Consider the following 22,912-nt stretch of genomic DNA (forward strand, 5'->3'; position numbering starts at 1 on the left):
TGCCCATGGCAGGGGGTTGGAACTAGATGATCTTTGAGGTCCCTTTCAACCCAAACCATTCTGTGAATCTGCCTAGCTTCTCTGTCAAACTCTTTGGAAAAGGATTCCCTCTCCCTTTGAGCAAAAGGCAGGGGAAAGCTCTGTGCTGTTAGCACTTCACAGCCTCTCCTGTCCTAGGCTTCTGTCTCTGTCAGGAGTTAGTACAACATCTGTCACTGTTACAGCCTCTTTGTTGCTTACCCAGTGTCCTCCCTTTGTCTCTCTTTCCTTGCTGAGTGCCTTCTCATCTTACAGGAGATGCAGAGCTCCCTGCATCTGCTAGCTGTGGGTGGGTGCTGCAGTCAGGCTGCCTGTCCAGTGCAGCAAAGTGTAAACTGTGGTACCAACCAAACCCTCTGCTAGCATAGGAGAGCCACCAGTGCTGGGCCAATGTCCTTTGCAATCATTAGCTGACTTTGGAAACCTAGATGCTTCAGGATCAGCTAAACCTAGTGTGTCAGGTGAAGATGCTGACCTGGGGACAGCACATTTGGACAACCTCTTCTTCTATTGTTGTGGACTGCAAGAGTCTTGCAAGGCTGCTCTTTGCCTCCTTGACTCCTTTTGAAAGCAGTGTATTTAAACAGGACCTTAAAGCTGGCTTTTGCCTCTGCTGAGCTGTGCTGCATCTGTGTCTACTTGTAACAACATTGAGGAAAGAAAAAAGAGGCAAAGAAACCTTCAGACTGTGACTCTGTCAGTATGGAAAGAGGTGCTTGGGTGAAAAAAGTTCAGTATGGATGAATAAGACATCATCTAAGAATCAGAGAATCAATAAGGTTGGCAAAGACCTCAGAGATCATCAGGGCCAGCTGTATCTTGGGCTGCATCCAAAGCAGTGTGACTAGCAGGATGAGGGAGGGGATTCTGCCCCCCAGCTCTGCTGAGACCCCACCTGCAGCAGTGCATCCAGCTCTGGTGCCCTCAGCACAAGAAGGACCTGGAACAGGTGAAGAGAGTGCAGAGAAGGTCACAAAGATGATCAGAGGGCTGGCAAACCTCCCCTGTGGGGACAGGCTGAGAGAGTTGGGGCTGTTCAGCCTGGAGAAGAGAAGGCTGCAGGGAGACCTTAGACCTAGAGCCTTCCAGTACCTGAAGGGGGCTACAAGAAAACTGGGGAGGGACTTTTTACAGGAGCTTGGAGTGACAGGTCAGTGGCTTTGAGCTAGAAGAGGGGAGATTGAGACTGGAGATTGGGAGGAAATTCTTCAGAATGGGGGTGAGGAGATACTGGCACAGGTTGCCCAGAGAGATTGTGGATGCCCTCTCCCTGGAGGTCTTCAAGGCCAGGCTGAATGGGGCCTTGAGCAAGCTGTGCTGGTGGTAGTTGTCTGTGCCCATGGCAGGGGGTTGGAACTGGATGGTCTTTAGGTTCCCTTCTAACCCAACCCATTCTATGAATACCTCTGTTCTGCAGCAGACTTGGTAAATTGTATTGCCCAAAGGTCTAAGGTGCACTGTAGCAGAGCTGTAAAAATAGCTGTAAAAATGTTTGTTTTCCCCCTTCCTCAAAAGCTGCAGATAGTCCCTTTCTTGTAGTTCAAGGGCAGTGGGAAGACCAGGATTAGTTTTATCCTTGTATGTCAGTATGCCAACTTCGTTATGTTGTACTGCTGTGTTTCTTTAAGATAAGGTCGGGTCCTCAAAGTTGTTTGAGTATCTGGCTGCCCTTTAAGTCAAGGTCAGAGGAGTTCAGGTATCTGAGTTCAGGAGGTGATAGTACCAGTGGCTCTCTGGGACCTCCCAGTGTGCATTGATTCTGTTTCTCAGGCTTGGCAGCCAAAGCAACAGTAAATTCTGGAGAAACACTTAGAGAATCAAGCAGGTTGGAAAAGACCTCAGAGATCATCCAGTCCTACCTATTACCTAATACCTAACACCACCTGACTACTAAACCATGGCTCCAAGTGCCACATCCAAGCCTGTCTTGAACACCTCCAGGCCACATTTCAGGCTAAAGCTTGAACTCTAATCACATAGAATAGAATTAACCAGGTTGGAAAAGACCTTTGAGATCATCAAGTCCAACCTATCACCCAACACCATCTGATCAACTAAACCATGGCACCAAGTGCCTCATCCAGGCTCCTCTTAAACACCTCCAGGGATGGGGACTCCATCACTTCCCTGGGCAGCACATTCCAATGGCCAGTCTCTCTTGCTGGGAAGAACTTTCTCCTCACCTCTAGCCTAAACCTCCCCTGGCACAGCTTGAGACTGTGTCCTCTTGTTCTGGTGCTGCTTGCCTGGGAGAAGAGACCAACCCCCACCTGGCTACAACCTCCTTTCAGGTAGTTGTAGAGAGCAATAAGGTCTCCCCTGAGCCTCCTCTTCTCCAGGCTAAGCAACCTCAGCTCCCTCAGCCTCTCCTCAGGGCTGTGCTCCAGACCCCTCCCCAGCCTTGTTGCCCTTCTCTGGACACCTTCAAGCCTCTCAATGTCCTTCTTAAACTGAGGAGCCCAGAACTGGACACAGGGCTCAAAGGCTAATGGGCATAAGTAATTGTCTTTTGTTTTCCTTGTTGCTTTGGCAGCCATATGGATTTCCTCATAAAGGTGGAAACTTTGAGGGGGGAAAAAGTGAATATTTCCTGGTTGGTGCTGTTGCAAAGGTTGCTTTGTTTGTGCCATGTTCCTAAGCCACACTTGGAGCCTAGAGAACTGAGAAGCAAGAGGACCTGGGTATTTGGTTATTTAACTGCTTCATAGGAGGAATTTTAATGCCTCTTAGTGGTGTGATTTGAGTGCTGGGCTGCTGTAAACAGCTTGCACATTAAATGTGTTCCAGGGAGGAAATAATCATCCTTCTTATGCCAGTATTAGCATTAAATAAGGCAGGCAAGTGACATAACATTAAACCTGAACTTAGGACAGCATAAAAGATTACAAAATTGTTTCTTTCACCTTTTTTGCTCAGGGATGAGTACTGAAGCAGAGCAGCAGCTTCTCCATGATGCCAGGAATGGCAATGCTGAGGAAGTTAAACAGCTGTTGGACACCATGGACAAAGGAGAAATAAGCTTTGATATCAACTGTAAAGGTTAGTAGCCTTCCTCAAATATTTATAGTCTCATTGTGGAGGCCACATGTAGTGAAACTGTTACTGATAGTACAATCCTGCTTGCTTTGGAATGCCAATAGAGTAATAAAAACATTTCAGCAGCTGCTTTTATCCTGTGGCATAAGGCCAGGCTTGCAGATGGGAGTGATCATAAAAGCAGAGTACACAGAGCTGTGGTGTGCAGAAAACCAGAGAGTAATTTGCAGGAGGTGGAAGTGTCAGCAAGACAAAGAATCACTACCTCAGTTCTTCAGTGGCTTCAAACTGGAAGAAACTGCATTTAGATAATAGTATCATAATATCAGTCAGGGTTGGAAGGGACCACAAGGATCAGCCAGTTCCAACTCCCCTGCCAGGGACACCTCACACTAGGTCAGGCTGGCCTGGTCTTAAACACCTCCAGGGACAGGGCCTCAGCCTCCTCCCTGGACAACCCATTCCAGGGCTTCACCACTCTGATGGGGAAGAACTTCCTCCTCACCTCCAGCCTGAATCTCCCCACCTCCAGCTTCATTCCATTCCCCCTAGTCCTATCACTCCCTGAGATCCTGAGCAGTCCCTCCCCAGCCTTCTTGGAGCCCCCTTCAGATCCTGGAAGGCCACAATGAGGTCACCTGGGAGCCTTCTCTTTCCAGACTGAACAGCCCCAACTCTTTCAGTCTGTCCTCACAGGAGATTGGGCATTAGAGAGCAGCTCTTCCCCAGGAGGGTGGTGAGGCACTGGAACAGAGTGGTTGTGGAGACTTTAGGCCTGGAGATTTTCAAAGCCAGGTTGGCTGGGGCCTGGAGCAAGCTGGTCTAGTAGAGGTGTCCCTGCCCATAGGAGAAGGGTTGAAACTAGATGATCTTTAAGGCTCCTTCCTGTCCATTGTTTGATTCTACTTGAGGTTTTTTGTTTGCCTGTATTCATGCTTATGCCAACTCTGGAGTTTTATAACACTGAAAAAGCCAAACCAGGCTTGGTGGCAGGGTGTGGTTCAGGGCTGCAGAGCTTAGGTCACTTCTTTGTGCTCTGCTAGGTGTGATTTGATTTTAGTTTTGCCCTTACTTTTTTCAGGCCCATGTTTCTTTGCCATGCAGTAGGGGCAGCCACTTCCCTTGCCACTTGGAGGAATGGTTGGGACAAAGTATCACAGAATCACTAAGCTTGGAAGAGACCTCAAAGATCATCGAGTCCAACCTGTCACCACAGACCTCATGGCTAAACCATGGCACCAAGTGCCACATTCAGTCCCCTCTTGAACACCTCCAGGGATGGGGACTCCACCACCTACCCAGGCAGTACATTCCGATGCCAAATGACTCGCTTGGTAAAGAGCTTTCTCCTCACCTCCAGCCTAAACCTCCCCTGGCACAGCTTGAGACTGTGTCCTCTTGTTCTGGTGCTGCTTGCCTGTGAGAAGAGACCAACCCCCACCTGGCTACAACCTCCTTTCAGGTAGTTGTAGAGAGCAATGAGGTCACCCTGAGCCTCCTCTTCTCCAGGCTAAACAATCCCAGCTCCCTCAGCCTCCATTAGCAGTCCATGAGTTACTTGGGAAAAGAAAGTAGAACTGACAGGCACCTGTGCCTGGGTCTTGGGCCAACATGAAAGGTTTGCACATGCCTGGCTGACATAGTTCTGGCAGAGCAACTTGTTTGCTAAGCTTTCTAGACCTTCAAGCTGGGGCTGGCTTTCCAAGCTTCCTTGCAGGTGCAAACCGCCTGAAGTCTTCCTTCATTTGGTAGCTTTACATTGCTCTTTATTTACATCAGTGTGCTTCTAGTCACTTCAAAAGAGTGGATGTGCATCCCACCCTGTCTGCCCAGGCTGCTGTTTGTGTTCAGCATTTTAACTGTTAAGCAGCACTGAGAAGGCAGTGCTGCAGAGAGAGACAGGGCAGAGCAGCTCTGCCTCCTGTCAACCATGACAGAGGGAACTCCTTGCCCTGAAGAGCAGGGAACCCTGTTATCTGAAGAAGCTTTCTGTCCCTTTCCCAAGTCTTGTTCTTGATCATCAGTTTACTCATCCTTTTGTTTCCCTGCTCAGCCATATCTGTGTTTTCACAATAGTTAATGTACTCACCTCAGAATAAAACAAGCTGTAAACCCCAAACCCTCAATACTTCATCTTTAGGGAGTTAGTTCTTAATTTCAAGGGGAACTAAACAGAGCTTGATGGAGCTGAAGCCCTCCACTATCACAAATGTGTCCTCTGCAGATACTCAGGACATTGTTTGTAGTGCCTAAACAACTGGAATGAAAGACTCATGCAGCAGCAGCAGCCATAGATAAGCTGCTGAGGGCAGCTCAGAAGAGATTTCAGAGCTTCTCAGCTGTGTTCTCAAATCAGAAGTCAAGGGAGCAGAGTGAAATGGCATCATCTGCTGCCCTGTATTCTGGCAAGCAAACTGGTCTCTGATCAGCATTCCTGCTCAGAGTCAAGTGTTGGTGTTGTGAAAGTCTGCAGTCTCAAAGAGACTCAGCTCATGAAGGGAAAGGTGGTGCCTAGCTGCTACTCTTCCAGTTTAACAGTGCATGGCCAGCCAGCTAGCACAGGCTTGCTAATGGGAGGCCCAGGAGGCTCGAGGGAGCTTACTGGGGATAGTTTAGGTTAAACAAACTAATTGTGAATATGGAACAAAGACACAGTGAAATCTCTGCTTTCAGGGTTCTGATTCTTCTAAGTGTTAGAGGAACCAGAAGTGTAAGTGAAGTGTTCTCTGGAGGAACTGTTCTGGTTGTGTGAAGCTCCAGAGTTCAGTCTCTGTTCTTCCCCTCTTTAGAGACTGAGTGTTTCACTCTGCTCCCATAGAGTACTCCACTGGAAATAGTCTGAGACAAGCTCAGGCCAAGAAGCCTCTGCAGTGTCATTCCCTCTGCCATTCTGCCTCCCCCCTGGCAACACCACTCTGTCTTGTACAACTCCTGATCTGTTAGGTGCTGCCAGGTGGTGACTGCATAACCACATGGTCATTAACTAAAATACTGCCTTCTTGCTGTCCTCAATCTTCCTTCTCTTCCTTACAGCCTCTTGTCCTTCTGTCATTACCTTCTGGATAAGCAGATCCCTAGAAAGTCAGGTATGGGCAATGTCTTCAGTGCTGCAGCAGTTCCTTCAGGATTTGCATCTGATGTGGCAGTGACACTTGGCTTGGAATGCTTTTGGAGCAGGTGGGAGACAGTGCTGGAGGCAGTGCAAACTTGCCCAGAGTGTGCCTTGGGAGTCTGACACATTCATGTGTCTGGGTGTCAAAGCCTACCTTGAACATCTTGTAAAGTCTGTCTTGTCTTTCCAAGGCTGAGCTTGTATCTGAGGCTGTGCTCTAGATTCACCAGCAGGAGCTCTGGCAACAGCCATCCCAGACATCCTGATTTCCCCCAGAGTGAAAGAAGAGGAATGAAATCCAGGTTTCTTGTACTTGTTGTCTTGTAACTGAATCCTAGCCAGCCAACACTGGCAGATGAGCAAGGCTGGATGAGAATCCAGCCAAATGGTGTGAAATTCCTTTTGTAGTTGTCTCACTTCACTAAACCTGGTTTTCATCCAGAAGGGTCATGGCCACCTATGGTGGCTCATGCTCATAGAAGGGAATGGAATATCTAGGACTTTGTGAGGTAAGAAAACTGCATAACAAGGTCAGTGATGTGCTGTGGCAAAACAAACACTGGAGTGACTGCAGAGTAGCCTAGCAGTGCATAGCCAGCAATGACTGCCTGCCTTGTGAAGCTCCTCTCTCTAAACACATGGTAACACCTGAGACCTGCAGTTAACTGTCAGAGCAGAGAACTGGCTGACAGGGGTAGTGAAACCTTTTTTTTGCCCCCCTGCTGTGTTTATTTTACTTTCCTATCCTTGCATTCTCCCCAGTGTGATGAACTGGGCTTTAGTCTGGAGAATAAAGAAGGCTGAGAGGAGATCTTGCTCTCTACAACTCTGAAGAAGGCTGGAGCCAGCTGGGGGTTGGTCTCTTCTCCCTAGTAACAAATGATAGGATGAGAGGAAATGGCCTCAAATTGCACCAGGGCAGGTCTGGGTTGGATGCAGAAGAAACTTCTTCCCTGAAAGGGTTCTCAAACCCTGGTGCAGGCTGCCCAGAGAGGTGGTTGACTCCCCATCTCTGGAGGTGTTTAAAAGGTACAGAGATGTGCTGCTGAGGGCCATGGTTTAGCCCCAGCCTTGGCAGAGTAAGAGAATGGTTGGACTGGATGAGCTTAAAGGGCTTTTGCAACCAGAAAGAATGTTGTGATTCTGTGATGGCCTGGTTTAGAGCAAGAAGTGCAAACTCTTGTGGTCACTTGACAAGTAACAGAAACCTCAAGAGCTTGAGAAGTAACTGGTCTGGTAACATCAGCACTGGTTAGGCTACACCTTGTGTCCTGTTCTGGGCTCCTCAGTTTAGGAAAGATGTTGAGATGCTGGAAGGTGTCCAGAGAAGGGCAACAAAGCTGGGGAGCCTTTCAGTATTTGGAGGGGGCTACAGAAGAGCTGGAGAGGGCCTTTTGACAACAACCCCAGGCAGTGCTACAGGCTGAGAGCAGCCAGGCAGAGAGGGACCTGGGGGTGCTGGTCGATGGTAGGCTGAACATGAGCCTGCAGTGTGCCCAGGCAGCCAAGAAGGCCAATGGCATCCTGGCCTGCATCAGGAGGAGTGTGGCCAGCAGGAGCAGGGAGGTCATTCTGCCCCTGTACACTGCACTGGTTAGGCCACACCTTGAGTCCTGTGTCCAGTTCTGGGCCCCTCAGTTTAGGAAGGAGGTTGACTTGCTGGAATGAGTCCAGAGAAGAGCAATGAAGTTGGTGAGGGGTTTGGAACACAGTCCTGTGAGGAGAGGCTGAGGGAGCTGGGGTTGCTTAGCCTGGAGAAGAGGAGGCTCAGGGGAGACCTTCTTGCTCTCTCCAACTCCCTGAAGGGAGGTTGTAGCCAGGTGGGGGTTGGTCTCTTCTCCCAGGCAAGCAGCACCAGAACAAGAGGACACAGTTTCAGGCTGTGCCAGGGGAGGTTTATGCTGGATGTTAGGAAGAAGTTCTATACAGAGAGAGTGATTGCCCATTGGAATGTGCTGCCCGGGGAAGTGGTGGAGTCACCATCACTGGAGGTGCTCAGGAGAAGACTTGATGGGGTGCTTGGTGCCATGGTTTAGTTGTTTAGGTGGTGTTGGATTGGTTGATGGGTTGGATGCGATGATCTTGAAGGTCTCTTCCAACCTGGTATATTCTATTCTATGATGAACCTGCAAGACCAGCAGTTCTGTTTTCCCCCTTGTTCCAGTGGCTTGTCCCCTTAGGGCAAACTTCTGTTGTGTGTGTTGCTCAGGGCTTGAGGATACATGGAAGGGAAGAGCTTAATGGTAGCAGTAATTTCAGGACAGTTTTAAATGCCTCATACTCATCTGGCTTTCAGATCCAAAATGGGAGCTAAGAGCTCTCCTGGCAGTGGGAATGCTGTGGGTCTGTTGCTAATGAAAACAAAGCAGGGATCAGCTTTGCTTAATGCAATTGTGTGTTACAATTGGGAGGCAGCAGCAGTTGTTACCTTGCTAATCTCTAATGCTTTAGTGTCTTGCTTTTAAGGAAGTGATTGTAGGCTATTTATTGACTTATTGTACAGCCAGTCTTCCAGGGCATGCTTCAAATGCTCCTGAAAGCATCAATCATGCTTTTCTTTGTGTGGTCACTTCTGGGCCTGCTTCCTGCCTGTGCTTAATCTCCCCTGCAGAGGCTCAGGGCTGTAGGTGGTATGTGAGTTGCACAGCACACAAGGATTTCAAAGCACAATACTTAGGCTATCAGTCAAAAATTAGTAGAGGCACAAGACAACAAACCCCCAGACACCAGGGTCATCCCTTGGCCATGTGGCCAAGAAGGCCAATGGCATCCTGGCCTGCATCAGGAAGAGTGTGGCCAGCAGGAGCAGGGAAGTCATTGTGCCCTGTGCTCAGCGCTGGTTAGGCCACACCTTGAGTCCTGTTCTCAGTTTAGGAAAGATGTTGAGTTGGTGGAAGGTGTCCAGAGAAGGGCAAGAAAGCTGGGGAGGGGTCTGGAGCACAGCCCTGTGAGGAGAGGCTGAGGGAGCTGGGGTTGCTTAGCCTGGAGAAGAGGAGGCTCAGGGGAGACCTTGCTCTCTACAACTCCCTGAAGGGAGGTTGCAGCCAGGTGGGGGTTGGTTTCTTCTCCCAGGCAAGCAGCACCAGAACAAGAGGACACAGTCTCAAGCTGTGCCAGGGGAGGTTTAGGCTGGAGGTGAGGAAGAAGTTCTTCATAAAAAGAGAGATTGGCCATTGGAATGTGCTGCCCAGGGAGGTGGTGGAGTCCCCATCCCTGGAGGTGTTCAAAAAGGGATTGGATGTGGCACTTGGAGCCATGGTTTAGTTGTCCATTGGAATGGTGGGGTCAGTGTCCCTGAAGGTGTTTAAGGAGAGCCTGGATGAGGCACTTAGTGCCATGGTCTAGTTGATTAGATAGGGTTGGGTGATCGGTTGGACTTGATCTTGGAGGTCTCTTCCATCCTGTTTGATTCTGTGATCCCACCTGTTTTGTTTGGAATCCTCTAGAGTCCTCTTCCTCTCATTTGTGTGTAGAAAATGAAGCAGGTAAAGCAAAGAGGGTTTTGATAAACCAGAGAATTGTGTGCTGGCATCAGCTGCTTTCATAGTGAAGGAGCTGAAGGGTTTTGCTACTGTGAAAGAATAAGGTATTGCATAAACCCCAAAGTGTTATGGTTTGGTTTGGTTTTCTGCATCAGGCTACAGGAGGTTTTTTCTCCTTTCAAAGGGGTTTTGTAGTTTTCAATCTACCATTCTCACACTGCATCCTGGCTGAATAATTTAGGTGCTGTAAAGAGCATTGATGCTTCCAGCCTTCTTGCTCCCCTGTTGCTGTGAAGGTGATCATCCCTGCCAGCCTCCAAGCACATGACAAGAGCTTTTTTGTGTTACCTGACCAAATCTTAACTTGCCACTTTTGTGTTTTAGGCAGAAGTAAATCTAATATGGGTTGGACACCTCTTCACCTTGCTTGCTACTTTGGCCATGCTGTTGTGGTGGAGGATTTGCTGAAGGTATATTGCTACTTGCCTCTGTATGTGAAGCACAAAATGTTGTTATGCTGAAAGCAGTGTTTGTTCTGGAGAAGACCTGGGGAGACCTTAGAGCAGCCTTTCAGTATTTGGAGGGGGCTACAGGAGAGCTGGAGAGGGCCTTTTGACAAAGGCATGGAGTGACAGGACAAGGAATAATGGCTTCAGACTGGATGAAGCTGGGTTTAGATTAACCACCAGGAAGCAATTCTTGCCCATAAGGGTGGTGAGGCACTGGAACTGCCCAGGGAAGCAGTGGAGGCTCCAAGCCTGGAGGTGTTGAAAGCCAGGTTGGCTGGGACCTTGAGCAACCTGTTCTAGGGAGAGGTGTCCCTGCCCATGGCAGGGGGGTTGCAACTGGATGATCTTAAAGGTCCACTGCAACCCAAACCATTCTGTCATCTGTTCCAGGGTTTGTGTTGGAAGGAGGACAGCTTTGTAGGAAGGCAGAGCCACTCCTACAGTTGACCTGCCTGTAACATGGAGATAAGTGCTACTTAAAACTAAGGAATGAAGTAGCTGCAGGGCTAAGATCTGCAGACTAGGAAGAAAATCATTCCAGTGAGGGTGGTGAGACACTGGAACAGGTTGCCCAGGGAGGCTGTGGATGTCCTCTAGCTGGAGGTGTTTGAGGCCTGCTTGTAGTGGAGGGTGTTCTTGGCCAATGCCAGGGGAGTGGGAACTAGATAATCTTTGAGGTCCCTTCCAACCTGAAGCATCCTGTGGAAGGACATTGAGCTCTCTTTTGGCCTTGCCCTGCAGGCTGGTGCAGATGTGAACGTGCTGAACGACATGGGGGACACTCCGCTCCACCGCGCTGCCTTCACGGGACGCAAGGTGAGGTATCTCACTTCTACCATTACTGAGCAGACAGCAGCAGTAAGATGACTTCAAGAGGATGTTTTTACAGTCTCTAAGCATGACTTATCTGTCCTGGAACAGTGTGTTCAGAAGGATTGGGCACACTGCCTAGCTGGTGGAACCCTGTCCAAAGCAAAACGTGGTACACAGATCTTCTCTTGAAGATGGGAGAGGCCTGGCCCATGGTTTTCCTTGGTATGCTTTGTGATACCACTCAGCTTTTTGGTGGTGAAGACTTAGCTGGCAGGCAGAGAAAGAAGTAGTAGCTCCCAGTGCAGCACTGTGCATTGGTTGTGGGAGTGGTGTTGCTTCTGTTCTGCCTCTGCTGTGTGCCAGAGAGAATGCAGCAGCACTGCACTCGCGGTAGCTGCAGGTGCCAGCCACCCTGAGGAAACCAGAGTAAAGATCTATTGCCTGCTACTGAAGCGCAGCAGATTCATTTGTGTGTGGGCCTGGTGTGTGACACAACAGAAGGAGGAGTTGTTGTTCCTCCTAACTCCGCAACTGCCTAGAGAGTAACCCCATTGTTTCATTACAGTGGCTTTTGGAGGGGGGACACCTATGAATTAAGACCTGTTGGTCTGTCTGAGGTCTGGAAGTGATGTTTCTTCACAGAAAACTGCAGCTGAAGAGTTTATAGGCCTGTCATGTGACAGTATTTTTGTTGTTCCCCCCCATACCACTGTCATTCCCAAAGCAGTCCTACCTCTGTGGATAATCTCTTGGCCCCTCTGAGGGCATAACTACTTCATGTCATACCCAAAGAGCCAATCATGCCGTTTTCATCTGTCAAATCCAGCACTGCCACCAGGTGCACCAGCATGTCAACTGAAGCAGAAACTCATTTCCTGCCAGTTCCCTCAGCCTGACTGATGGGAGAGGTGGTTGCAGTTCTTCCCCCTCCTCAATCTCTCTAGAACATCCCTTCCTGTTGTGGTGAGGAGCTGCTGAGCAGCTCATCTTGCAGGGTGTCAGTAGCTGGAGAGCCTGATTGTGGCCTTGCCATAACACAGAGAGATAAGCAGTGTTTCCCTATTGTTTTCCAGGAGGTGGTGATGTTACTCTTGCAGCACAATGCTGATACCTCTATTGTCAATGGCAGTGGAGAGACTGCAAAAGAAGTTACTCATGATAAAGACATAAGGAATATGTTGGAAGGTAACTTGACCAGGTCATGACCTAGATCTGCTGTTGGTTTTTTTAGCACTTCATAGAATTCACAGCCCCAACACAAGAGCAACGTGGTCCTGTTAGAGTGGGTCCTGAGGAGGCCACAAAGATCATCAGAGGGCTGAAACACCTCCCCTATAGGGAAAGACTAAAGGAGTTGGGGTTGTTCATCCTGGAGAAGGGAAGGCTCCAGGGAGACCTTAGAGCAGCCTTCCAGTACTTGAAAGGTTTCCAGGAGAGCTGGGGTGGGACTTTTGACAAGGGCTGAGAGTGGCAGGTTGCAGGTTGATGGCTTCAGACTAGAAGCAGCTGGACTGAGCTTGGCCATTAGGAAGCAATTCTTCCCCAGGAGGGTGGTGAGGCACTGGAACAGGTTGCCCGGAGAAGTTGTGGAGACTCCAGGTCTGGAGGTGTTGGAAGCCAGGTTGGCTGGGGCCTTGAGTCTGGTAAGGAGGTGTCTCTGCCCATGGCAGGGGGGTGGAACTGGATGATTTCTAAGGTCCCTTCCAATTCAGACCATTCTGTGTTTCTCATTTTGCTCTGACACAGACTTTTCAGAATAAACATTCCCTTTATACCTCTCCCAAGTACAAATACTGGGAGCTCTTGTTTCCCTAGACTTGTTTTGATGAAGCTTCTTCAATGCTGTGGTTTTTATGTCCTGGCCTGCTTTGAGACTGACCTTGCACTGGTGTGGGTTTTTTTATCCAGCAGTGGAAAGGACACAAGAAAGGAAACTGGAAGAAGCACTCTTGGGAGCAGCAAGAGAGGGGGAAGCAGGGAAGCTGGCTGCCTTGGTAAGAATGGAGGTGCTTGTGATGCTTTTGTGTCAAGTGGTTCAAGCCATGGTGCTGATGTGACAGGAGGCCTTGCATTTCAAAGTGCTGGCACTCAGGCTGTCAGTACTCTCTGCTGGTGAGGTCATGAACCCTCAAAGGTTTTTCAGCCTTGTTGTTTTCATCCTCTTTTCTGTCTCCAGATACTCTTCAGTCAGTTGCAAATAGTAGAATGGATCTAGATCATGTTCTAGACCTGCTGATGTAAGCTTGCTATGTTGTTGTGGCTGTCTTAATGTCATAGGTGCTTAGGTTCTCTCCATGGCATTGGTGGTGCTGTTTTAAAGCAGCCATTGCAGCTGGAGGTCTCCGGTTTGTAATGGAGTGTTGAGGCTGCACCTCAAATACTAAGTTCAGTTTTGCACCCCTCACTCCAAGAAGGACATTGAGAGGCTGGAGCAGGTCCAGAGAAGGGCAACCAAGCTGGGGAAGGGTCTGGAGAAGAGGGCTGGGGAGGAGCAGCTGAGGGAGCTGGGGGTGAGAGAAGTGTGAGAGAGAGTGTGGAGAAGAGGAGGCTGAGGGAGACCTCATTGCTCTCTGCAGCTCCCTGAGAGGAGGCTGCAGTGAGGTGGGGGTTGGGCTCTGCTCCCTAGTTTCAGGTGATAGAAGAGGAAATGGCCTGGAATTGTGCCAGGGGAGGGGTAGGTTGGAGATGAGGAAAAGTTTGTTTCCTGCAAGAGTGGTCAGGGCTTGGCAGAGGCTGCCCAGGGAGGTGGAGGAGTCCCCATTTCTGGAGGTGCTCAAGAAATGTGTGGCTGTGGCACTTAGGGCCATGGTTTAGTGGCCATGGTAGGGTTGGGTTGCTGTTTGGGCTGGATGATCTTGGAGGGCTTTTCCAATCTTATTGACTTCATGATTCTATGACAATTACTTGCCTGCACAAGGAGGTTCTAAATTGGCTGGGATAGCTCTGTTGGGGAAAGTGGCAGGCCTGCCACCTTTCTGCACAAAGGTCTTACTCTCTGAAGCAAGGTGGCCACCCAAACTTGTGCTGGATGTAGCACTGGCCTGTGCTAACTTGCAGACTGTGCCTGTGAGCCTTCTATGGAGAAGGCTAGACTTGGACAGCAGAACCAGCTGGGGCCACTGCAGCAATAGAAGTGTCTGAACTGCAGTGCTGGGAGCTCTCTGGCACTGTGCAGTTGCACAGGCTGAGTGTTTCCATGTGGTGTAGGAGAGCTGGAAGGGACATAGCAAGCAGAACACTGAGATTCCTTACTCTCCTATGAGGACAGACTGAAGGAGTTGGGGCTGCTCAGTCTGGAGAAGAGAAGGCTCTGAGGTGACCTCATTGTGGCCTTCCAGGATCTGAAGGGGGCTCCAAGAAGGCTGGGGAGGGACTTCTCAGGATCTCAGGGAGTGATAGGACTAGGGGGAATGGAATGAAGCTGGAGGTGGGGAGATTCAGGCTGGAGGAGAGGAGGAAGTTCTTCCCCATGAGAGTGGTGAAGCCCTGGAATGGGTTGTCCAGGGAGGTGGTTGAGGCCCCATCCCTGGAGGTGTTTAAGCCCAGGCTGGATGAGGCTCTGGCCAGGCTGATCTAGTGTGAGGTGTCCCTGCCCATGGCAGGGGGGTTGGAACTAGATGATCCTTGTGGTCCCTTCCAACTCTGACTGATACTATGATACTCTGGCTGCACATCCTGACTGCTGTTGTCCTTGCCCTTCTCCTAACACTTGCTACATGCCCTCTTTGCTGCCACATCTACACCCAAGCATCCTAGTTAGGAACAGCTAATTTTTCCAAAGGTGGCATCTGGAGAAGGGGAAACACTGGTAAGGAAGCAAAATATTGTGAGTGTTTTCTTTTTCTCCCCAGCTGAACAAGCCCAAACCACCCAACATCAACTGCACAGACCAGCTGGGGAACACCCCTCTGCACTGTGCTGCGTACCGTGCCCATAAGCACTGTGCTCTGAAGCTGCTGAAGAATGGGGCAGACCCTAAAATCAGAAACAAAAATGGTGAGTACCACCCCAAAGGGCAGTGGAACATCTCCCTGATGGGGAGAGCCTGGTGGAGCTGAGGTCTCTGCAGCTTGGAGAGGAGAAGCCTGAGGGGTGACCTCCTTAGTGTTGCTAAAGCTGTGCAGGGTGAGTGCCCAGAGGCTGGAGCCAGGCTCTGCTGGGGGATGCCCAATGCCAGCACAAGGGGCAGTGGTGGAAGCTGAGGCAGAGGAAGTGCCATGGAAACAGGAGGAAGAACTTTTTCCCTGAGAGGTGAGAGAGCCCTGGAGCAGGCTGCCCAGGGGGGTTGTGGAGTCTCCCTCTCTGGAGATACTCAAACCCACCTGGATGCATTTCTGTTTCATCTGGTATAGGTGGTCCTGCTCTGGTAGAGGGGTTGGACTGGGTGAATAGAATAGAATTGAATTAACCAGGTTGGAAGACACCTTTGAGATCATCAAGTCCAACCTATCAGCCAACACTATCTGATCAACTAAACCATGGCACCAAGCACCCCATCCAGTCTCTTCCTAAACACCTCCAGGGATGGTGACTCCACCACCTCCCTGCACATCCCAATAGCCAATTTCTCTTGCTGGGAAGAACTTTCTCCTCACCTCCAGCCTAAACCTCCCCTGGCACAGCTTGAGACTGTGTCCTCTTGTTCTGGTGCTGCTTGCTAGAGAAAAGAGACCAACCCCCACCTGGCTACAACCTCCCTTCAGGTAGTTGTAGACAGCAATGAGGTCTCCCCTGAGCCTCCTCTTCTCCAGGCTAAGCAACCCCAGCTCCCTCAGCCTCTCCTCACAGGGCTGTGCTCCAGACCCCTCCCCAGCTTTGTTGCCCTTCTCTGGACACCTTCAAGTGTCTCAACGTCCTTGAACTGAGGGGCCCAGAACTGGACACAGGACTCAAGGTGTGGCCTCAGCAGTGCTGAGCACAGGGCACAATGACTTCCCTGCTCCTGCTGGCCACACTGTTCCTGATGCAGGCCAGGATGCCCTTGGCCTTCTTGGCCCCCTGGGCACACTGCTGGCTCATGTTCAGCTGCTATCAACCAGATCATTTTTAAGTGAAGTCCATCTAGGTTTATTTGCATCATGTTCTAATGCCTTGTCTTGGTTACTTAACAGATCAAACACCCCTTGATCTAGCCCAAGGTGCAGAAATGAAGCTGATACTGGGAGGTAAAACTGGAAAGGTAGGAGCTCTTGTCTCCATTTCCAAAGCCAGGGCTGCCTAGTTGAAGCTGTTCCTACATGAGCCTTCATTTCTCTGCAGGTGATCAACAAGCCCCTGAGAAGATATGAAGGTCCCCTGTGGAAGGTATGTCTGATCTCCATTCCTGAGATACTTGATCAGATCTCAGAGTGTGTCAGTGTGGCCTTGTCAGTGTGCAGGTGGGTGCTGCTCAGTAATGAATTTGTTACATGCCTTGGCTTCAGTACATTGGGTGAATTATGGATGGGCTGTGTGGGTGGAGCAGTTACTGGATGAATGCTCCTCTGATCTCAACCTCAGTCCCTAAAAGCTCTTCACTTCTTGATCATTTCTGGGGCAAAGCTTCCTTGTGGTCAAGATTTTCCCCTCATCTCTATTGCAGGGATTTGTTTTCCTGAATAGATATCACAGAACGGCAGGGGTGGAAGGGACCTCTGGAGAGCAGAGTCAGTTCCCCCCCTACCAAAGTAGGATCACCCAGGGCAGGTCACACAGGAATACATCCAGATGGGTCTTGAAAATCTCCTGGGCAACCTCTCTGAGCAGCCTGCTCTAGGGCATCTTCATAGCAAAGGGTGAGGTGGAACTTCCTGAGTTCCAGTTTGTATCTCTTGCCCCTTGTCCTGTCACAGAACACTACTAAAAAGAGCCTGGCCCCCTTTTTGACACCTAGTCTCAGATATTTATAGGCATTGATAAGATCTCCCCTCAGACTTCTCCAGGCTAACCAGCCCCAGCTCTCTCAGCCTTTCCTCATCACACAGATCTTCCAGTACCTTCAGCATCCTCATAGCTTCTGTGGGACAATCTCTGTAGAACTGGAGAGCCCAGAGCTGGACACAATACTCCAGATGTGGCCTCACCTTATCACCATGGAGCAGCAGCTAAAGGGAGGCTGCCAGGGGGATGGAGACTCCCTGTGTCCAAGGAGCCCCATGGGAAAGACAAGGGGGGATGGGGACAAGGCACTGCTGGGGACATTCCCATGGGACTGCAGGAGAAAATGTTTGCCCCTGAGAGCAGTCAGAGACTGGAATCATCTCCCAGGGGCAGCAGTGGAGTCCCCTCCATGGAGCAGTTGGAAGGCTCAGCTTGGCAGGGTGCTGGGCAGCTCCTTTCAGCTCTGCTGTTAGCTGTAGAGGTTGGAGCAGGTGGTCCCTGGGGTCCCTTCCAACCTGGCACTCTGGGATGCTGTGTTCACTCACAACTGTAATCTAAGGAGCTGCCTTTAAACTAGAACCAGGTCCTCCTAAAGCTTGTGGAGGTTCAGTCTTGTGCTGGGTGCCTCAGGCTGTTCTGCTTGTCAATGTTGTGAAGCAGTTGTATGGTGATGAACAGCTCCTGGAATACTAAAAGCTGAAACAGAGAATCACAGAATTGTCAGGGCTGGAAGGCACCTCAAGGCTCAGCCAGTCCCAACCCCCTGCCATGGGCAGGGACACCTCACACTACAGCAGGTTGCTCACAGCCACATCCAGCCCGGCTGCAAACACCTCCAGGCAGGAGCCTTCCACCACCTCCCTGGGCAACCTGTGCCAGGCTCTCACCATCCTCATGGGCAACAACTGCTTCCTCACATCCAATCTGAATCTCCCCACTTCTAGTTTTGCTCCATCCCCCCCAGTCCTATCCCTCCCTGACACCCTCAAAAGTCCCTCCCCAGCTTTCTTGTAGCCCCCCTCAGATACTGGAAGGCCACAATTAGGTCTCCTGGGAGCCTTCTCCTCTCCAGCCTGCACAACCCCAACTCTCAGTCTGTCCTCATAGGAGAGGTGCTGCAGCCCTCTGCTTGTCCTCCTGTTAACATATCACTGAGTAGCAGGCACCAAAACCTTTTCTGCTTTTAGCTGTTTCCAGGAGAGAGACTAGCCCTGTGGTTGCAAAATGCTCTCAGGCTGCTCTGATCTCCAGGAGAGGTAAAACCTAAAACATTTCCCAGGTCACTGCCCGCTTTCTGTCACAGCCTTCAAGCCACCAAACATCCTGGGAGCAGTAACGCCACAGCCATTAAACTTGCCTCTGCTTTTGTGTGTGTGTGTGCTGTGTGGGCTTTTTTGGTTTGGGGTGTTGTGGTGTTGGTTGTTTGGTTTGTGTTTCATTCCTTTCCCATTCTCTCTCTGTTTCAGAGCTCCAGGTTTTTTGGCTGGAAGCTCTCCTGGGTGGTGCTGGAGCATGGAGTCCTTTCCTGGTACCGCAGGCAGTGAGTTCAGGGTGGCAAGTGCTGGAGAGCCATTGGAATAAATTCCACCCCCCCTCCCCCCACTTCACCTGGTTAATTTTTGTTTTCTTTGTTTGCCTTTCAAAGGGCTGATGCAGTAAATAATGATCACAGGCAGGGCTGCAAGCACCTAACACAAGCTGTGTGCACGGTAGGAATGCAGTGACTCCTAACACTCTACTGGTTTGTGTTTTATGAGGCTGTGCCATACCTGGAGAGGAATAATATAGAATTAACCAGGTTGGGAGAGACCTTCAAGATCAACAGGTCCAGCCTGTCACCCAACACCATCTGATCAACTAAACCATGGCACCAAGTGCCACATCAAATCCCCTCTCAAACACCTCCTGTGGTGGTGACTCCACCACCTCCCTGGGCAGCACATTCCAATGGCCAATCTCTCTCTCTGGGAAGAACATCTTCCTAATATCCAGCCTAAACCTCCCCTGGCACAGCTTGAGACTCTGTCCTCTTGTGCTGCTGCTGCTTGCCTGGGAGAAGAGACCAACCCCTACCTGGCTACAGCCTCCCTTCAGGGAGTTGGAGAGAGCAAGAAGGTCTCCCCTGAGCCTCCTCTTCTCTAGGCTAAGCAACCCCAGCTCCCTCAGCCTCTCCTCACAGGGCTGTGCTCCAGACCCCTCCCCAGCTTTGTTGCCCTTCAAGAGTCTCAACATCTTTCCTAACCTGAGGAGCCCAGAACTGGACACAGGACTCAAGGTGTGGCCTCAGCAGGGCTGAGTATTCAAGTACAGCAAGGCCAAAGGCAAGTTCCTGCACCTGGGTCAGAAAATCCCAAGCACAGATCAGACCTGGATGAGGAGTGGCTCGAGGAGAAGGACTTGGGAGCTCCCTAGGAGCCAGCAGTGGTTGCTGGCAGGCCAGGAGGCAGCTGTGTGCTGAGCTACACCCAAAGCAGGGAGAGCAGCAGCGCAGGGAGGGGATTCTACCCCTCTGCTCTGCTCAGACCCCACCTGCAGCACTGCCTCCAGCTCTGGGACACCCAGCACAAGAAGGACCTGGAGCTGCTGGAGAGGGTCCAGAGGTGGCCATGAATGTGATCAGAGAGCTGGAGTACCTCCTCTGTAGGGACAGGCTGTTCAGCCTGGAGAAGACAATGTTCCAAGGAGACCTTAGAGCAGCTTTTCAGTACCTGAAGGGAGCTACAGAAGAGCTGGGGAGGGACTTTTGATAAGGGCTTGGAGTGACAGGATGAGGGACAGTGGCTTTGAGCTGGAAAAGGGGAGATTGAGACTGGAGATGAGGAAGAAATTCTTTGCAGTGAGGGTGGTGAGACACTGGCATAGGTTGCCCAGGGAGGCTGTGGATGCCTCCTGCCTGGAGGTGTTCAAGGCCAGCTTGGCTGAGACCTTGAGCAGCCTGGGCTGGAGGGAGGTGTCCTTGCCCATGGCAGGGGTTGGAACTGGATGATGTTGAAGGTCCCTTCCAGCCCAAACCTTTCTGTGGTTCATGATGTACAGTCCAATAGAGCAAGCTGCAAAACTGTTCTGATCAAGCTTTTTGTGAGCTGTGGTCACTTCATATTGAAGCTGAGGCAAAGACTTCAGGCTTTAGAGTAATTCTCTGTCTTAACTTACTCTTTCCTTACTGATTTCACTCCAGTAATTCTGTATTTTCTCCACATTGCTTTAGGTGAAGTCTGCAGACAGTTGCTTCTTCTCTGTCAGGTGCTTTGATGACACTGTTCATCGCTTCAAGATTCCTAAGAACAGCCTTCCTGCCCAAACCAGAGAGGTAACAACAACTCTATCAAAGGCTTTAATGTGAAACAGTTCTATAATGACTAAGTTGCCTTCTGCTGGCTGTGGATGTGTTGAGTTGTTGGTTCAGGCTTTTGGGGTCATCAAGACTTGCTAACATAAGAGCAGGTATTGAATCAGAATCACAGAATTGCCAGGGTTGGAAGGGACCTCAAGGATCAGCCAGTTCCACCCCCCCTGCCATGGGCAGGGACACCTCACACTGCAGCAAGTTGCTCACAGCCACATCCAGCCTGGCTGCAAACACCTCCAGGCAGGAGGCTTCCACCACCTCCCTGGGCAACCTGTGCCAGGCTCTCACCACCCTCCTGGGGCACAACTTCCTCACATCCAATCTCAATCTCCCCACTTCTAGCTTTGTTCCATTCCCCCCAGTCCTATCACTCCCTGACACCCTCAAAAGTCCCTCCCCAGCTTTCTTGTAGTCCCCTTCAGATACTGGAAGGCCACAAGAAGGTCTCCTTGGAGCCTTCCCTACTCCACACTGAACAACCCCAACTCTCTGTCCTCATAGCAGAGCAGCTCCAGCCCTCTGCTCATCCTCATGGCCCTTCTCTGGACTCCTTCCAGCACCTCCAAATCCTTTTTGTAATCTTTTAGCATGACTGTAACCTAAGCAGCAGAAATGGACAAACTCTCATTCCCTTCTTTAAAATGAGTGCCACTTTTGTTTTCCAACTCTCTATGATGCCCTGTAGTCCAACTTCCTCTTTTTAACTTCCCCATGGGGGAAATTTCTATTGCAGCTTCCTTCTGCTGCACTTTCTTTCCTAGTTCAGTGTCCCCACCATAAAATGGAACATTCTGCTCTTAGAGATTCTCCCAGAGCAGCTAACAAGTTATGAAATCAGATTTGCTTAAGGTGGGTCTGAAAGCAGAGAATTGACTCTTTTAAGGCTATTTCTAGTTGGTTGATATTTTGGTTGATAGTTGGCTGAACATGAGCCAGCAGTGTGCCCAGGGGGCCAAGAAGGCCAATGGCATCCTGGCCTGCATCAGGAAGAGTGTGGCCAGCAGGAGCAGGGAGGTCATTGTGCCCTGTGCTCAGCACTGCTGAGGCCACACCTGGAGTCCTGTGTCCAGTTCTGGGCTCCTCAGGTTAGGAAAGATGTTGAGCTGCTGGAAGGTGTCCAGAGAAGGGCAACAAAGCTGGGGAGGGGTCTGGAGGTGAGGAGAGGCTGAGGGATCTGGGGTTGCTTAGCCTGGAGAAGAGGAGGCTCAGGGGAGACCTTGCTCTCTCTAACTCCCTGAAGGGAGGTTGCAGCCAGGTGGAGGTTGGTCTCTTCTCCCAGGCAAGCAGCACCAGAACAAGAGGACTGAGTCTTAAGCTGTGCCAGGGGAGGTTTAGGCTGGAGGTGAGGAGAAAGTTCTTCCCAGAGAGAGAGATTGGCCACTGGGATGTGCTGCCCAGGGAGGTGGTGGAGTCCCCATCCCTGGAGGTATTCATGAAAGGCTTGGCTGTGGCCCTTGGAGCCATGGTTTAGTTGTCAGGAGGTGTTAGGTCTTAGGTAATAGGTTGGACTGGATGATCTCTGAGGTCTTTTCCAACCTGGTTGATTGTGTGAAAAGAATCTTAATTGTGGTAGTGCTTGAGGTTTGTACTTGCATGAGGCAGACTTTATCCCAGGCACCTTGGAGTCTGGACAGAAACTCAGACAAAATAATTCTTCCATGGTGTGACCTTTCTGTGGCCTTGGATAGGCTGAGAGCTTAGATGTGTGCACAGCATTTAGGCAGTGAAGTCTGTGGCATTCTGAGCAGAACCAGAGTGTCTCTTCAGTACAGGTTCAAATGTGCAACAACCTCTTTGCTGCTTATTAAGGTGTCTGATTTTACTCATGCAAATCTTAACTTGCATCACTGGAAGGTTTGAATTTGTTCTTTTGCATGTGTGCTGCTGCCTTCTGGGGGTGACCTTAGAAATGTGTGGTCAGCTGTGGTTGTTTTTTTCCCCATCCAGAGCTGGCTGGAAGCAATAGAAGAGCACTCTGCATACAGCACTCATTACTGCACCCAGGAGCAGCTGAGCAGTGATGATGAAGATGATGACACAGTGTCTGTTACAGACCTACAGGATACTCTCAAAGTATGCACTGGACACCCCTTTGGCAGTCGCAGATCAGTGCTAATGGTGTTGAAATGCTGTTGTGTGCTTGCAGCTGTGGAAGTACCAGTTCTTTCCTCCCCTGGGTGCATGGCATGCCTTGTGTTTGCACTGCTTGCTGTCCCCTGGTCCTGTTGGGACAGCAATGTGCCCTTCTGGCCAAGAGGGACAATGATATCTGGGGTGCATCAAGGAAAGTGTCCCCAGCAGGTCTAGGGAGGTTCTTCTCCCCCTCTGCTCTGCCCTGGTGAGACCACACCTGGAATACTGTGGCCAGTTTTGGGCTCTGTAATTCAAGAGGGGCAGAGATCTGCTGGAAAGAATCCAATGGAGGCTACAAGGATGATGAAGGGATTTGAACATCTCTACTGTGGAAAAAGGCTGAGAGCCCTGGGGCTCTTCAGCCTGCAGAAGGGTGAGAGGGGATCTCAGCAATGTCTGTAAATATGTGAGGGCTGGCTGTCAAAATGAAGGTGCCAGGCTTTTTGGTGGTACCCAGTGGTACAACAAGGAGCAACAGGGACAAGTTAGAACACAGGAGCTTCCACCTCAGCATGAGGAGAAACCTTTTTACTGTGAGGGTGCTGGAGCCCTGGAGCAGGCTGCCCAGAGAGGTTGTGGA

The 22,912-nt window shown here is 50.4% G+C and overlaps 1 protein-coding gene across 1 annotated transcript in view; it reads left to right on the forward strand.

Moving 5' to 3' along the window:
- Positions 1-22,912, forward strand: part of OSBPL1A (oxysterol binding protein like 1A) — a 113,680-nt gene that overhangs the window by 5,541 nt on the left and 85,227 nt on the right. The window contains exons 2-13 of the mRNA XM_054179673.1: positions 2,956-3,078; positions 10,054-10,139; positions 10,920-10,994; positions 12,065-12,176; positions 12,900-12,985; positions 14,843-14,987; positions 16,103-16,170; positions 16,251-16,295; positions 18,317-18,390; positions 18,496-18,559; positions 20,059-20,160; positions 22,147-22,272. Coding sequence (XP_054035648.1) covers positions 2,958-3,078; positions 10,054-10,139; positions 10,920-10,994; positions 12,065-12,176; positions 12,900-12,985; positions 14,843-14,987; positions 16,103-16,170; positions 16,251-16,295; positions 18,317-18,390; positions 18,496-18,559; positions 20,059-20,160; positions 22,147-22,272 — 1,104 coding nt within the window. The 5' untranslated portion in view covers positions 2,956-2,957. The remainder of the gene's footprint in view (positions 1-2,955; positions 3,079-10,053; positions 10,140-10,919; positions 10,995-12,064; positions 12,177-12,899; positions 12,986-14,842; positions 14,988-16,102; positions 16,171-16,250; positions 16,296-18,316; positions 18,391-18,495; positions 18,560-20,058; positions 20,161-22,146; positions 22,273-22,912) is intronic.

The sequence above is a fragment of the Dryobates pubescens genome, chromosome 3 (genome assembly GCF_014839835.1).
Source record: "Dryobates pubescens isolate bDryPub1 chromosome 3, bDryPub1.pri, whole genome shotgun sequence".
Lineage (NCBI taxonomy): Eukaryota > Metazoa > Chordata > Aves > Piciformes > Picidae > Dryobates > Dryobates pubescens.